At 38.5% G+C, this 14562-nt stretch overlaps 1 protein-coding gene across 1 annotated transcript in view; it reads left to right on the forward strand.

Moving 5' to 3' along the window:
* Positions 1–14562, forward strand: part of LIN7A (lin-7 homolog A, crumbs cell polarity complex component) — a 59064-nt gene that overhangs the window by 30715 nt on the left and 13787 nt on the right. Inside the window, exon 3 of the mRNA XM_008058433.2 lies at positions 10622–10840. Within this exon, the coding sequence (XP_008056624.2) occupies positions 10622–10840 (219 nt within the window). The remainder of the gene's footprint in view (positions 1–10621; positions 10841–14562) is intronic.

Consider the following 14562-nt stretch of genomic DNA (forward strand, 5'->3'; position numbering starts at 1 on the left):
ATAATTTTTTTTTCTTTTTTTGAGTTGAAGTCTCACTCTGTCGCCCAGACTGGAGTGCAGTGGCCGCCCCGGCCACCGCAGCCTCGACCTGCTGGGCTCTGGCGATCCTTCCGCCTCTGCCTTCCAAATAGCTGGAATTACAGGCTCGCGCTACCACGCCCAGCTTTTTTTTTTTTTGTAGAGATGAGGGCTCGCCAAGTTACCCAGGTGGGTCTCGAACCTGCGGGCTCAGGCAATTCACTCCCCTCGGCCTCCCAAAGCGCGGGATTACAGGCTGAGCCACCAAGCCCGGCTCCCATATTGATTTTTATGTGTATTTTTTAAAAAGATTTAATAGCAGAAAGAAATATTTTCAAGATGGGAATGTCCCTTCTTCCTAGTACATTTTAATTCACTTCAGTGAATGTTCATGGCAGTTTGGGCACAATTGTATGGTAGGTAAAGTTTCCTTTTAGAGATTTTTCTTTTTTAAGACTACACTCTCTTTAGTCAAAATATTTTCTAGGCATCTAATATACCCTCATACCTTCTTCACCACCCCTCACCTTCCTAAAAAAAATCCAACTTTTACCAGGTGTCCACTGGAAAGTCTTGCTAAATTAATTTTTGCTAATGTAGTAGGAACAATAAAACTCTTAAGGCAAGAAAATGAAACCAAAAAATAGAATTTCAGGTTTTAAATGAAGGAGGGAGTTTCACTTTAAAGTAGGAATTCTTTTTAGGTCTCCTCAAATCACATAAGAACCTCATTCTCAGCTTATGTGGAAGGCTGGTGTACACAAGTTTTCAGTTACTGCACCAACTCTTGCGCTAGTTGTAATTAGGGCTAATTCTCAGATGAGGAATATTTAATTCCAGGGCCATCAAAAAAGGTAGACATTTTAGGAGATGTTATCTATGTATTACTTTTAGGTCGCCATAATCAGAAGTGTCTGAACACTGATGGTAACCACTTTGAGCACCTCTTGTAATTGCAGAAGTCAAACATGACTTGCATTCATTTTTTGTTATCCGTATATATTGAATATTACAATTTTAGTACAATTTTTTTCTTTCTTAAAGTGGGGATATGTTTATTATACCCTCTGTATATACAGCTTTGGTGAAAAATAGCTTAACTGTTTACAAATAATCTATGTCCTTAAATATTTAGCTAGAAATGAGGCATATTTTCATTATGAGTAATAAATAGACTCACCCAAAAGCAGGCATAGATTATAAACCTCAAGGACTCAAGGAACTATTAAATGTTTGCACATTAACAGTTATACCCCAACTTAGCAGCTCTTTTGGCTTCTTTTTATGCATGAAACAAGACTTCTATGGGAAGGTGGTCTACTTTTTTGTTCTTGCCTTACAAAGGAAAGAAGGAAGTCGAAAAACCCGTGTTCTTATTAAAAAGTTATACTGAAGAACTAAAAGTACTCCAAAGATAAATTATGGAAAAGGAGACAAGCATACGCACTTAAAAGTATTTATAAACTAGGCTAAGCTAAAGGAAAAAGTGGGCCACCAAAACAATCCTAAAGATAAGAGTTAAGACATTTTTCTGAAAACAATAAAAAAACCCAGTGTGTGGAGTGTTTGAAATAATACATCCTACATTATCTCTCTAAAACTCACTTCTCAGCTGCAGAATTATATAATTATATATTCTGTATATAATTATAGAATATGTATTATTTTAATAAAGCATTTTCAGTAGCAGAAATAAACAAGTATGATGCTGCTCAGATCTCACATAATGGTTCTGTGCCCTGGTGGGAAGAAAACAAAGAAGGCAGAGTCAACCCAAGAGACCTGTTGACTCTGGTGAGCTGGAAAGAGAATCTGAGCCATTATCTAACCGAAGATAAAGCATCAAGGAAAACTTTTTTGATTTGAAGGCCATGGTGTCTGCTTTTGATGATTTGCTAACTGTGGGAGAAAGCAGAGCTAGGATTGGAAGAGAATAACCTGGATGGTTTTGCAGGGCGGGGTATGTGGCATGCCAGCCAGCCATATTTCTCTCAACTAATCATCCCAGCCTCGAGAGCCTGATGGCCTGCTGAATTAAGTACCATAGCCTTCCCTGTGGCAATTCTGAGCTGCAGATACAGTGCCAAAACAGAGCTAATAGGCCTCTGAAGATCTGGCCTAGAATTCTCCGACCATATTAAATAAAAGCAAACAGAACAAAAACCAAAAAGATGTCTGGAAGCGAATCATCTGGCTTAGTAAATGGGTGAACCATTGTTATTCAAGCATATAAATAAACACATAAATTTTAATATTAAAAAATAAACAAGGGAAGGGTATGGACAACCAAATCACCAAGTTTCATTTCAAAGGAAAATTCCAAACATTAGCAAACGATCTTGGGGCAAATTACAAAGAAATCATAAGCATACTAAAAATAGGATTTATATTGTAGAGTGCTGTTAAAGTTTTCCCCTGTCTCTCATGTTCTTCCAAGGAATGTAGTAGAATGTAACTAGTAGAATAAATGCTTAATAAATGTCTGTTGAGTGACTAAGTCAATGATCAAATGAATCATTAAAAGAATGAATTAATCAACGAACAAGGCTATTTTTCTAGACCTCCGTCACAGATAAAAAGCTATTTATAACCTCTGTCTTGGTATTTAACCCAGACTTGGTGAAAGAGTGTTTATATAAGTTGATCACCATGGACATTTCTTAAACCCTTAGTGTGTGCCCAGTACTCAGAGAAATGGTAACCAGAGCTCCTATATGGCACCTATGACCACTTTGCTAAATTCAAGCCTTTTTACCCCTCTGCACCCACCTTTCTGAAGCAAATGATAAAACTGAATACAACCTCTTAATTCTCCAAATCCGTAAAAGAGAAGAAATTATGAATCTCGAGATATAGCTTAAGGGTGTGTGAGATGTAACTTACTTTATTTTTCTATAACTCAATGTGATATCCGTTTTTGGTCTCTCTTCTGCTAGGGCTGTGAAAATGTGATCTCAACGAATTGCGGGTGACCCCCTCTCCCTCTTCAGTGTCACTCCTCCTGTTCTGACAGTCCTTAAGTATATCTCAGCCCCCACCAATCACATCACACAGACTTTTCTCACTATACTTTACTCTAGAAGAAAGATAAAAAGGTTGTGGTACTTTGATAATATAAAATACGTGTTATGGCGTCTGCCCTTGTGATCAGCTTAGACTAGGGGTGCAAGAGTCAGCATTTCCTTATTTAGGAACCTGTAAAGTATAAAGTCTGATTACAACCTTCTTCCCTCTTGTTTCTCCCTCATCCCAACCTAGAGAATATATTATGTATGTACGTATGTGTGTAATTTAGAGTTGTGGGGGTACCGTGAGGATTTGCTACATAAGCAGGTTGCATGCAGGTGAAGTTTGGGCATCTAGCTGGCCCTCACTCCCCCTGGTAGTGGACCAGGTACCCTTTGTTTTGTCACATGCCCCCTACCTTCCTCCCTCTCTTCCTCGCCTAGCAATGCCTGGCAACTGCCTATCCCACCCTGTGCTAATGTGACTAATGTTTGGGGCCCACTTATGAGTGAGAACATGTGGTACTCAATTCTTTGTTTCTGTGGTAGTTCACTTAGTATGGCAGCCAACTGTATCCAAGTTGTATAAAAACCATGGTATTTTTCCTCTTTATGTCTTCATAATATTCATCATGTATATGTACCATATTTTCTTTATCCTGTCTTTTTTCAGTGAGTATCAAGGTTGGTTCCATGTTTTGTCATAACTTGAATGGATTTAGGGTCCATGTGTGTGCATATTTTTTTTTTGTAGAGCAATTTATATTCCTTCAGGTATATTCCCAAGAGAGCGATTGCTAGATTTTGTGGCAGATTACATTCCCACCAACAGCTTAGAAACATTCCCTTTTCTCTGCACCCACACCAGCATCTGTTTTTATTTTATTGTAAAGATGTGGGGTAAAATTTCGACTTATTAATGATAGCCATCCTCACTGGAGTTAGGTAGTATCTCATGCAGTTTTGATTTACATTTCTCTGATTATTAGTGAGCCTAAGCATTTTTCATATGTCTGATGGCTCCTTGTATGTTGTCTTTTGAGAAGTGTCTGTTCATGTTCTTTTTGAATGGGGTTGGGTTTTTTGTTTGTTTGTTTTGTTTTGTTCTGATATTAAAGATGTGGTGTACAACTCAGTGTTAGGTATGCAAATATTCATTATGCAGATACCCTTGTTCGTGAGGTGTGCCCCTCCCTCCCCAGCAGGTTCCCTCAACTGCCAAACCCATCCCACCTCCCCTGGCAGTTTCCCACTACTGCCAATCCCTTTCTTAGAGTATTATAATTGTTCAAGATCTGCTTATGAGTGAGAACATATAGTACTCTGTTCTTTGTTTCTGTGATAGATCACTAAGTATGATAGACCCTAAATCCATCCAAGTTGCTGCGAAGTTCATATGTTTGTCCTTCTTTATGGCTGCATAATATTCTATTGTGTATATATACCACATTTTTTTATCCAGTCCAGTTTCGATGGGCAGCATGGTTGGTTCCATGTTTTTGCTATTGTGAATAGAGATACAACAAACATGCGTGTGCAGGTATCTTTTTGTAGAATGATTTGAGTTCTTCTGGGTATATTCCCAATAGGGGGATTGCTGGGTCATACGAAAGGTCAATTTCTAGTTCCTTCAGAAATTGCCACACTGTCATCCAAAGAGGTTGCACTAGTTTACATTCCCACCAGCAGTGTAAAAGTGTTCCTTTTTCTCTGCATCCTCACCGCCAGCATCTGTTGTTTGTTTTATTAATGATGGCCATTCTTACTGGGATTAGGTGGTATCTCAATGTGGTTTTGACTTGCATTTCTCTGATGAGTGAAACTGAGCACTTTTTCATGTGTCTGTTGGCTGCCCATATATCTTCTTTTGAGAAGTGTCTATTCATGTCTTTTGCCCACTTTTTAACGAGGCTGTTTTTTTCCTTTCAGCGTGTTTAAGTTTCCTTGTAGATCCTAGATGTTAGGCCTTTGTCAGATACACAGTGGCAAATATTTTTTCCCAATCTGTGGGCCATCTCCCTGCTCTCTTGATGGTTTCTTTTGCTTTGCAGAAGTTTGTTAATTTGATGAGGTCCCACTTGCCTGTCTTATTTTTTATAGTATGGGCACTTAAGGTTTTGACAGGAATTAGTTGCCAATTCCAATTTCCATAACAGTATCTCCTGCACTTTCTAAGGTTCTTATAGTTTGAGGTTTTAGGTCTTTGATCCTTTTAGAGTTTATTTTTGTGTATGGTGATAGGTAGGGGTCCTGTTTCAATCTTCTGCATGTGATCAGTCAGTTTTCCCAGCACCATTTACTGAATAGGTTCTCCTCTCCCCAGTGGTTGTTATTGGAGACTTTATCAAAGATGAGTTGGTTGAGAAATGGAGCTTTGCTTCTGGAATCTCTGTTCTGTTCCATTAGTCTACATGCCTGTTCTTGTACCAATTCCAGGCTGTTTTGATTACTGTATCCTTATAGTAAAGTTTAAAAAGTCTGAAAGTGTGACACCTCCCGCTTTGTTTCTTTTGCTCCCTTCCCCCGCCCCATAGTTTCCCACCACTGTCTATCCTTTTCTTATAGTATTACGATAGATGTTTAAGGTCCACTACATGAGTGAGAACATGTGATACTCAGATCTTTCTTTCTGTAAGAAGTTACTCAGTATTATAGACTCTAGTTCCATCCAAGTTAATTCTCCACCACTGATGAAGATGAGCTTGGCTGAGTAGGAAATTCTTGGTTGAAATTGTTTATCTTTGAGGACTTTGAATATTGGGATCTAGTCCCTTCTTGTTTGTAGTGTTTCTGCCTATAGGTCTGCTGCTATTCTGATTGGTTTTCCCTGGTAGTTAGTCTGACATTTCTTTCTTACTGTCTTTAGGATCCTTTTCCTTTGTGTCTATTTTATGTAGGCAAATTACTATGTGTCTAGGGGTTGGTCTTCTCATTTGATGTCTTGTGGGGATTCTCTGTATCTCTTGTGTTTGGCTGGTCACATCTCTGGTGAGATGGTAAAAGTTTTCTTTGATTACCTCCTGGAATACTTGCTCCAAGGTATTCTCCATTTTCCTTTCTCCTTCTGGAATACCAATCAGGCATAAGTTCGGCCTCTTGATTTATTACACATCTCTTGTAGGTTTTATTTTTTCTTTCTGAATTTTCTTTCTATGTTTTTTACAGATCAGGTTAATTCCACATTCTGGTCTTCAAGTTCTGAGATGCTTTCTTCAGCTAGATTAATTCTGCTTTCCATGCTTGTCATCTTGTTATTTATTTCCTGAATAAAATTTTTTATTGCCAAAAGCTCTGTTACAAGTTCTTTCAATGTTGCATCTTGTCTTTCTTGAGTCTTATTCATTCTTTCCATCCATTCTCTAATCCCTGTCGTATTCTGGCACCAGTCACTAGTGACTTCCATTGTGTGGGCTCTGAAGTCTGATTTTTCAGGAATTTTGCTTTTGGTACACTTGAAATTGCCTGTGGTCTTCCTTTGGTTTTACCTCATTTGTGACAGATCTCTTGCTTTTCTCTTTGGTTCCATTATTCAGTGTTAGTGGGAGAGACTTTCCCTTCTGATGTTTGCTCACCCCTCTATTCTTCCCTGATCTGGGATGTGGATTTCTTCTATTTTGAAAAGGGACACTGATCTCTTTGGAGTTCTCTCTCGTCCTTTTCTGATCACACCCTTTGTCCCATGGCTGGATCAGGGTAAGGCCTGGGGTGCCTGAAATTCGTCAGGTTCCTCCAAAGTTTGTGCTTTCAGGAGATTTCCTCTGGGTCACAATCAACCCCTGAGTAGCTGATCTGCCAATCACAGCAATTGGATCTGTTACTCCATGGTGAGCAAGTCGGAGCACTTTCCTGCCCCATTGTCTCTGTCTTTTTATGCCTCTTTTCTGTGTTTTTTGACAGTTTGGGGTAGTTCCATATTTTGGTCCTCAAGCTCTAAGATTCTTTCTTCTTTCTTGGCTAATTCCGCTTTCCATGCTTATCAGCTTGTTATTCATTTCATTCACTGTATTCTTAATTGCTGTTAGCTCAGTTATCAACTCCTTTTTTCTTTCTTCTTGTCTCTCCTCGATTCTATTTATTGTCTCTGTTAATGTCTTGATATCTGGGTTTGTGGTTTGAGACCAGTCATTCTGGGGGCTCTTCATTGTTTGCATTCTGAAGTCTGTATTCTCAGTGTCTGACCTCCCAGGGGTCTGTGTGAGACCCATATTCTTCTGTTAGGTTTTCTTCATTTGTGTAGATTTTCCTCCCTCCTTCCCCCCCCTTCTTTAATTCTGTTGTTCAGGGATGAGGGATAGCTTTTACTTCTTTTAGCTCAATCTCCTATTCTTCCTCATGTGGAATCTCTGACCTTGTTCAATTCTGAAGCTGAACTGTGGTGGGAGGCTGTTTTTTGCAGTTTTGAGATTTAATTGAGGGGAAGCTGTGATTCAGAATTTATCTTCAGATCCCAGTATCCACTGACAGGTGTGTGGACCCCCTGGAACCCATTTCCCACTGCCTTACAATCTGTCCATGCAGTGGGGGTATAGATTTGCTCCTCAGCTTGCTGCCTGTCAAGTCTCCCACTCAGATCTGAGGTGTCTGTGTCTGATCCAGCATGGGGGAGGGACTTCTGTCTCCGAGTTTGATGAGATTACCTTAGGTCCCAAGTTGGAGGCTGAGTGGAGCTGGGTGGGGCAATGTAGGCCTCTGCTGGGTCCTGGGACAGAGAAAATGACTGCAGTCAGCATTTCCTCACCGGGGGTGGGGCTCCTCTCCAGCTCTCCCTAATCTTCTGTCTCCATGGATCAGACTGGGGACTCCAGCCACTTTGCTGTCACAGGTGATGGTGTGGGTGAGGCACTAGGCAATGAGAATCAGCTGTGTCAGGCAGGCTCTTCTCAGGAGAGTCCTGAGAATGACAAATGATCCTGAACACCAGTGGCTCCAATCTCAGGATGGTGGGGAGCTGCAGTCACCTCCAGAGGAGAGCCCCAGGTGCATGAACCCGAGTCTCCCTTCAGACAGATTTTCACTCACGCCCCAGCACTCACCTACTCATGCAGAGTGTCTTTATGGACACTGGCTTTTGCAGAGACTTTCACAGTCAGACCTGTCCCATCACCATCTTGTCAGAAGTCCCTCCTGCCCCATTTTCAAGATGTTAGCAGGTTGCCTCTTTCATCTTCTCCAGTGGGCCTCTGCCTCTGGGCTCCCTCCTTAGCCCTTGCTGCCAGTGTCTGGCCAGGTGCTGAAGTGGTGAGGCAGCAGTCTCTCCTGCTGCAGTGGTGAGGCAGAGCCTGGAGCCAGTAGTCTCTTCCTGCTGCTTCTTCGCAGGAAAACTTTTGTCCATTCTTTTAAAAAAGTGGTGCTTGGCTTTTGCGACCTGGGAAGCACTAGAGACCAAGCAGAGCAGCTGCAGCTGCTTCACCAGGAGGGTCCTGGCCACTTGCTCATGAGCCCCCACTTAGTCTGTCTTTTTCTGTTTTTGTTTTTTCCTTTAACTTCATTTGAGTTCCTTGTAGATCCTGGATGTTAGGACTTTGTTGGATGCATAATTTGTAAATTTGTTTCCATTCTGTGGATCATCTCTTTACTCTCCTGTTGGTTTACTTTATGCAAAAGCTTTTCAGTTTGATGTGGTTCCACCTGTCTATCTTGGCTTTTGTAGTAATTGTTTTGGAGAATTGTTCATGAATTCATTGTCAACTCTGATGTCTGGAAGAGTATTTTCTCCATTTTCTTCTAGGATTCTTATAGTTTGAGGTTTTACCTTTAGGTCCTTTATCCATTTTGATTTGATTTTTGTATATGGTGATACGTAGGGGTCCAGTTACATTCTTCGACATGTGGTCAGCCAGTTTTCCCACACCGTTTGCTAAATATGGTCACTTTTCTCCATTGATTGTTATTGGTAGCTTTGTTAAAGATGAGTTGGTCCAGTGACTATGTTTTTACTTCTGGAATATCTGTTCTGTTCCATTGGTCCATATGCCTATTTCTCTACCAATTCCAGGCTGTCCTGACAACCTAGAGAATCTTTATAGGGCTGAGGATGAAGCAGCTTTATGTTTCCTTAGAGGAAACATAATTTCCCTGACTATTACTTATGCCATGGTGCTCAAGAGACTATTTTAAAATTCAAAACCCAATAATTGATTTATTTTTTGCTCTCTGTTGTATCATACCTGCCTTATAGATGAGTGTGCATATCTAATTATATCCTCAGTAAATTTTACTGCAAATAAAATTATTCATTATAAAGAAATTATTTAATGTATAGTAATAGTACCCTCCAGAAAAATTGTACCAAATTGTAATTTGTTAAATTATTAGCAATCTATGAGAGTCCCAAGTCCCTAAATCCCTGTTTGTATACCATATTTAAAAATACATATTTACCACTTTTAAGCAAAAATGAAAGATTTTGTGTTCATCTATATTTCTTTGATAACTAGGGAGCTTGAACTTATTTTCAGAGGTTTACTGTCCATTTTTGATTTTTATTATTTGTTCATGCATGCTCCTTGTTCATTGTGCTTAGGTCTTTATTGACTTGTAAGAGTCAATATGAAGAATATGAACAAACTGACTTTCATATGCTGAAATTATTTTTTCTGGTTTGTTGTTTGCCCTTTTTTATAGTATTTGAGACCTAGAAATTTACCATTGGAAAATCTGATTTTGTGATTCTTCGTTTATTGGTATTTTTACTTAAGAATTCCTTGCTATTGTAAGATAATGCACATTCATCTTTGTTTTATTTTAGTTGTTTTATGTTTTTATTTTACATTTAAATTTTAATTAATCCATTATATTTAGCACAGAGTATGAGACTGGGGTCTCTATTATTCTGTATTATCTAGTGATTATTTTTTCAGACACATTACTTAATAATCCTTTTCTCTTTGGTATAAATTCCAAAGAGAATTCCATTTATTATATCATGAATCTTTACATATAGCAAGTCCTCTTCTGAACTCTCTGCTGTGTGCTATTACCTCTTTCTATATCAATAAGACACCACTTTAAACCTTATAGATCCTTTGTTCCTATTTTATTTATTTATCTATTTTTCTATATTTTTCATAAAGATGTGGGGTATAAGTCAGGATTAGGTACATAGGTAGTCTGCATGCAGTGAAGTTTGGACTTTCAACTGGTCCTCACTTCCCTTGGTTTAGGATCAGGTACCCTTAGTGATGTTATGTGCCCACTCACTTATAGAACTTAATACATTTTAATATCTGTCAGAGAAAGTTCTCCTTTATTACTATCTTTAATTGTTTCAAAATTTTCTTGACTAGTGCCTTTACTCATCCAGGTGAAATTTGGAGATTCCATTCCAAATGTCGGCATTATAATTTGAGTCTTCATTGTTTTTCATGCTCCTAACTTAAACCCCCACCCAATCTATTCTATATCTGAGTGTAGCCTAATCTACTTATAATTTAGCCACAAACATAATCAATAATCATGATGTTGGTAAGATATCCATTTTTCATGCCTTCTTAAAATTTTAAATGTTGAACTTTTAAGAGGATAATCATTTTGGATTTGTCTCTCAAGAAAAAGAACATTGACACTCTTCCCTTTAAGAAATGTCATTGTCTTTTCAGAGTGTGGAAGGAGAACACCATGAGAAAGCTGTGGAACTACTCAAGGCTGCTAAGGACAGTGTCAAGCTGGTGGTCCGATACACCCCAAAAGTTCTGGAAGAAATGGAAGCTCGCTTTGAAAAACTACGAACAGCCCGGCGTCGGCAGCAGCAACAATTGCTAATTCAGCAGCAGCAACAGCAGCAGCAGCAACAAGCACAGCAAAACCACATGTCATAGGTGAGAAATACCTTATTCTATACAAGAAGTTGTATATATACATAACTATATATACATGGACATATATATTTACACACATCTATAGACTTTTTAAAATATATTTTCTTGGCTGAAACAAAATCACTAAATGTAATAATCCAAACAAAATCAGTCAAACAAAAGACAATGAGATCAAAATATGTAAACAAGATAGCTTCTATATGTGCCATTCAGCTTTGTTCTCCACAATGTAAAATATACTGAAAAATCATATACTTTAGGAGGGGAAGATACAGGCTCCAGAAAGCTTTTAAACAATTGGGAAAATGCAGCTTCTATAGAAACCCAGACCCTGAGTGAAAGGGCATGAAGTAGATTCCAGTCCACTACACAACCTTATAATACTAACCTTGGGAAGATCTTTATTTAGAATACTAAAGTACAATTTCTGGAAAAACTGATCTACTGCAAAGAATGAAGTAAAGACCTTCCAGTGTCCATGCTCTGAGAGATTCTGAAGTTCTTTTTGGGTGCTCATTTAAAATGACCAACATTGAAAAAATGCTTAACATCTCTAAACTCCAGAGTAATGCTAATTAAAACCACAGTGCAATATTGCCTCACATCTGTTAGAATGACTGTTATTAAAAAGAAGAATGATGACTAATGCTGGCCAGAATGTGGAGAAAAGGAAACCCTTGCACACTGTTGGTGAGAATGTAAATTAGTACAGCCATTATGGAAAACGGTATGGAGAGTCCTAAAAATATATATATGGTAAAAGAAGAATTAACATATGATCTGGCAATTCTGCTTCAGGGTAACCTTCAATAGAATTGAAATCAGTATGTCAAAGAGATGTCTGCACTCCCAAGTTGACTGCAGCATTATTTAAAATAGTCAAGATTTTGAAGCAATCTAAGGGCCCATCAATGAAAGAATGAATTTTAAAATGGATTCAGCCTTTAAAAAGCAGGAAATTCCATCATTTATGACAACATGGATAAACCAGGAGGACATTATATGAAGCAAAATAAGCCAAGCACAGACAAATACTGCATGATCTCACTTATATATGGAACTCATATGAATGGAATGTGGTTACCAGAGGTGGCGCAATGGGACAAGAGTGAACAACAACAACAAAACAGATGTTGGTCAAGCCGGGCTCAGTGGCTCAGCCTGTAATCCCGTGCCTTTGGGAGGCTGAGGTGAGTGGATTGCCTGAGCCCGCAGGTTCGAGACCCGCCTGGGCAACTTGGTGAGACCTCATCTCTACAATAAAATCAAAATGAGCTGGGCATGGTAGCACACGCCTGTAGTTCCAGCTACTTGGAAGGCTGAGGCGGAAGGATCGCCGGAGCCCAGCAGGTCGAGGCTGCGGTGGCCGGGAGCGGCCACTGCACTCCAGTCTGGGTGACAGAGTGAGACTCCAACTCAAAAAAAAAAAAAAAAAGATGTTGGTCAAAGGGTGCAGAGTCAGTTGGGAGAAATAGGTTCTGATGACCTATTATATTGCTTAGTAACTACTTAATAATAATGTATTTCAAAATAACTAAAAGAGAAGATTGAAGTGTTCTCATAACAGAGAAGCAGCAAGTGTTTGAGGTGATAAATATGTTACTTAGCCTGATTTGACTATTTCACAATGTGCATGTGGACTGGAATATCACACTGTACCCCATAAATATATACAATTATTATTTGCCAGTTTAAAATAAAACAAAATTTCAAAAAAACCTAAAAAATTGTTTAAAGTAAAAATAAAATGTGTCTAAGATTCCTCTGCCTTTTTCTAAATCCACTTTGGAACAAAGACTGCTAAATCGGGTTTTACTATGAATTTCAAGAAAATTGCAGAAAAACGTGTTAATGGTAAGAGTCACCATCTTTGAAGTGTCTGTTATGTTTCAGGCTCTTAATCATACTTCATCTCTAATCCTCACAAAAACCTTACATGGCAAATATAATTAAAACCTCATTTTTAGATGAAAATATGAAGCTGAAGCAGCTTCAGTGGCTTCCCCAAGACCACACTTGCAAGCATCACAGAATTACTTTCCATCTTACTCTACAAAGTATTTCATCTGCCAACATTAGATATTCTGTAGTTATGTGAATATTCCTTGCTGTTTTTGGGAAAAGACAGTTCATATCTCAGATAACTTTTCACTGTGGTGTCTGCAAATGCATATTTGAAATGAGCTTCAAATTTCTGGGAAAAATGATCACAAGTCATTCAATATCAGATACTATTTGCACAATCAGAAACATTGGTTATAACATGAGCCTTTCCATTTTCTGTGACACTCGTGAAAAGGAGAGGCCACATAGTGGAGTGAAAAACGTCTGAAATCTGTCTCCAGACAATCCTGGGAATTCAATTTATTTATCTTTTATATTTGTATCATATAATATCATATTTTAGCATCTTTAGCTCAAATTACATTGCATTACAAAAAGTACATTTGTTGAACATAAGTATTTATTTGGCACTGCTATAGGCCATGCACTGTTCAATGAGGTGAAAAAACAGCAAAACAAAGTCCCTTTGCCCATGATGCCTATATCCTGGTTGTAGGAGATAGTTAATAAATAAATAAGTAAATAAAAATATCCCCTTGGGAACCATACGTTGCAGAGTTAAAATAGAGTGTTTAGAGACTGACTAGATGATGACTTACTAAGTGGTCAGGGAAGGCTTCTCAAAGAAGGTAACATTTAAGGTAAGAACGAATGATAAGAAGCAATCAGAAAAAGTGAATAAAAAGAGAAATAGCCAGTGCAATAGCTCTATGACAGGCATGAGATATTTGATGTTTGAGGAAAAGAAAGAAAACCTGGATAGTTAGAGACCGGTGAGTGAGAAGAACAGCGGTGGATTACGAGGTTGATGAGACAGATGGGAGCCAGGGCAGAGAGAGCTTTGTAAGCCACTGAGGGAAGTTAGATTTTATTGCAGTGGAGGCCACTACAGGTTATTAAGTACAGGAGTGACATGATCTGATTTATGTATTAAAAAGACTGCTCTGGCTGCAGTGAAAATGGATTATTTCAGAGTAAGAGAGGAACCAGAGACCTATTAGGAGGCTAATATAGTAGTCCAGGCAAGAGACATGGTGGACCAAGATAATGTAGTTGAGATGGAGGTCTATAGACAGTTATGTACAAGTCATTTTGTTGCATACTTCTCACTGTTATCCTTTCCAAATGTAAAGATACTTCACATTTTTACTTTCAGAATCCTTTTAAAAATTTTGGTTTCTTTTTTTGTAATAATAACAACCCATTATTCTTTAGTCTAACATTGACACACCTTCTGCTAACTCAGTTTCTTCCATCCCTAATAATATAGACTTATACAAATTTTCCTAATTTATTTACCACATTGGTCTATAGTAAAATTGCTCAGAAGTGTTTTGAAAGAACTGTATTACCATTCAACTTCTGAGGTTTTATTAGAAACTGTCCAATATTACGCTTAACTCATCCAATCACCTTTGGAAGTATACAACTTGGTCTTATGTATTTCTGGGCCACATACTCAGTTCCATTTCTCTGATCCATCAATCTTTATTAAATCTCCTCAGAATTTCTTGCTGTTTCACCATCAAAGACTGGCTTTTTTTATTGTAAAGATGTAGGGTACAATTCAGGGTTAGGTATACAAACATTGATTATGCAGATACCCTTGTTGATGAGGTATGCCCCGCCCTCCCCTAGCAGTTTCCCTCAACTGCCTA

This window comes from Carlito syrichta, unplaced genomic scaffold (genome assembly GCF_000164805.1).
Source record: "Carlito syrichta isolate Samal-C Ts95f unplaced genomic scaffold, Tarsius_syrichta-2.0.1 Scaffold303338, whole genome shotgun sequence".
Classification (NCBI taxonomy): Eukaryota; Metazoa; Chordata; class Mammalia; order Primates; family Tarsiidae; genus Carlito; species Carlito syrichta.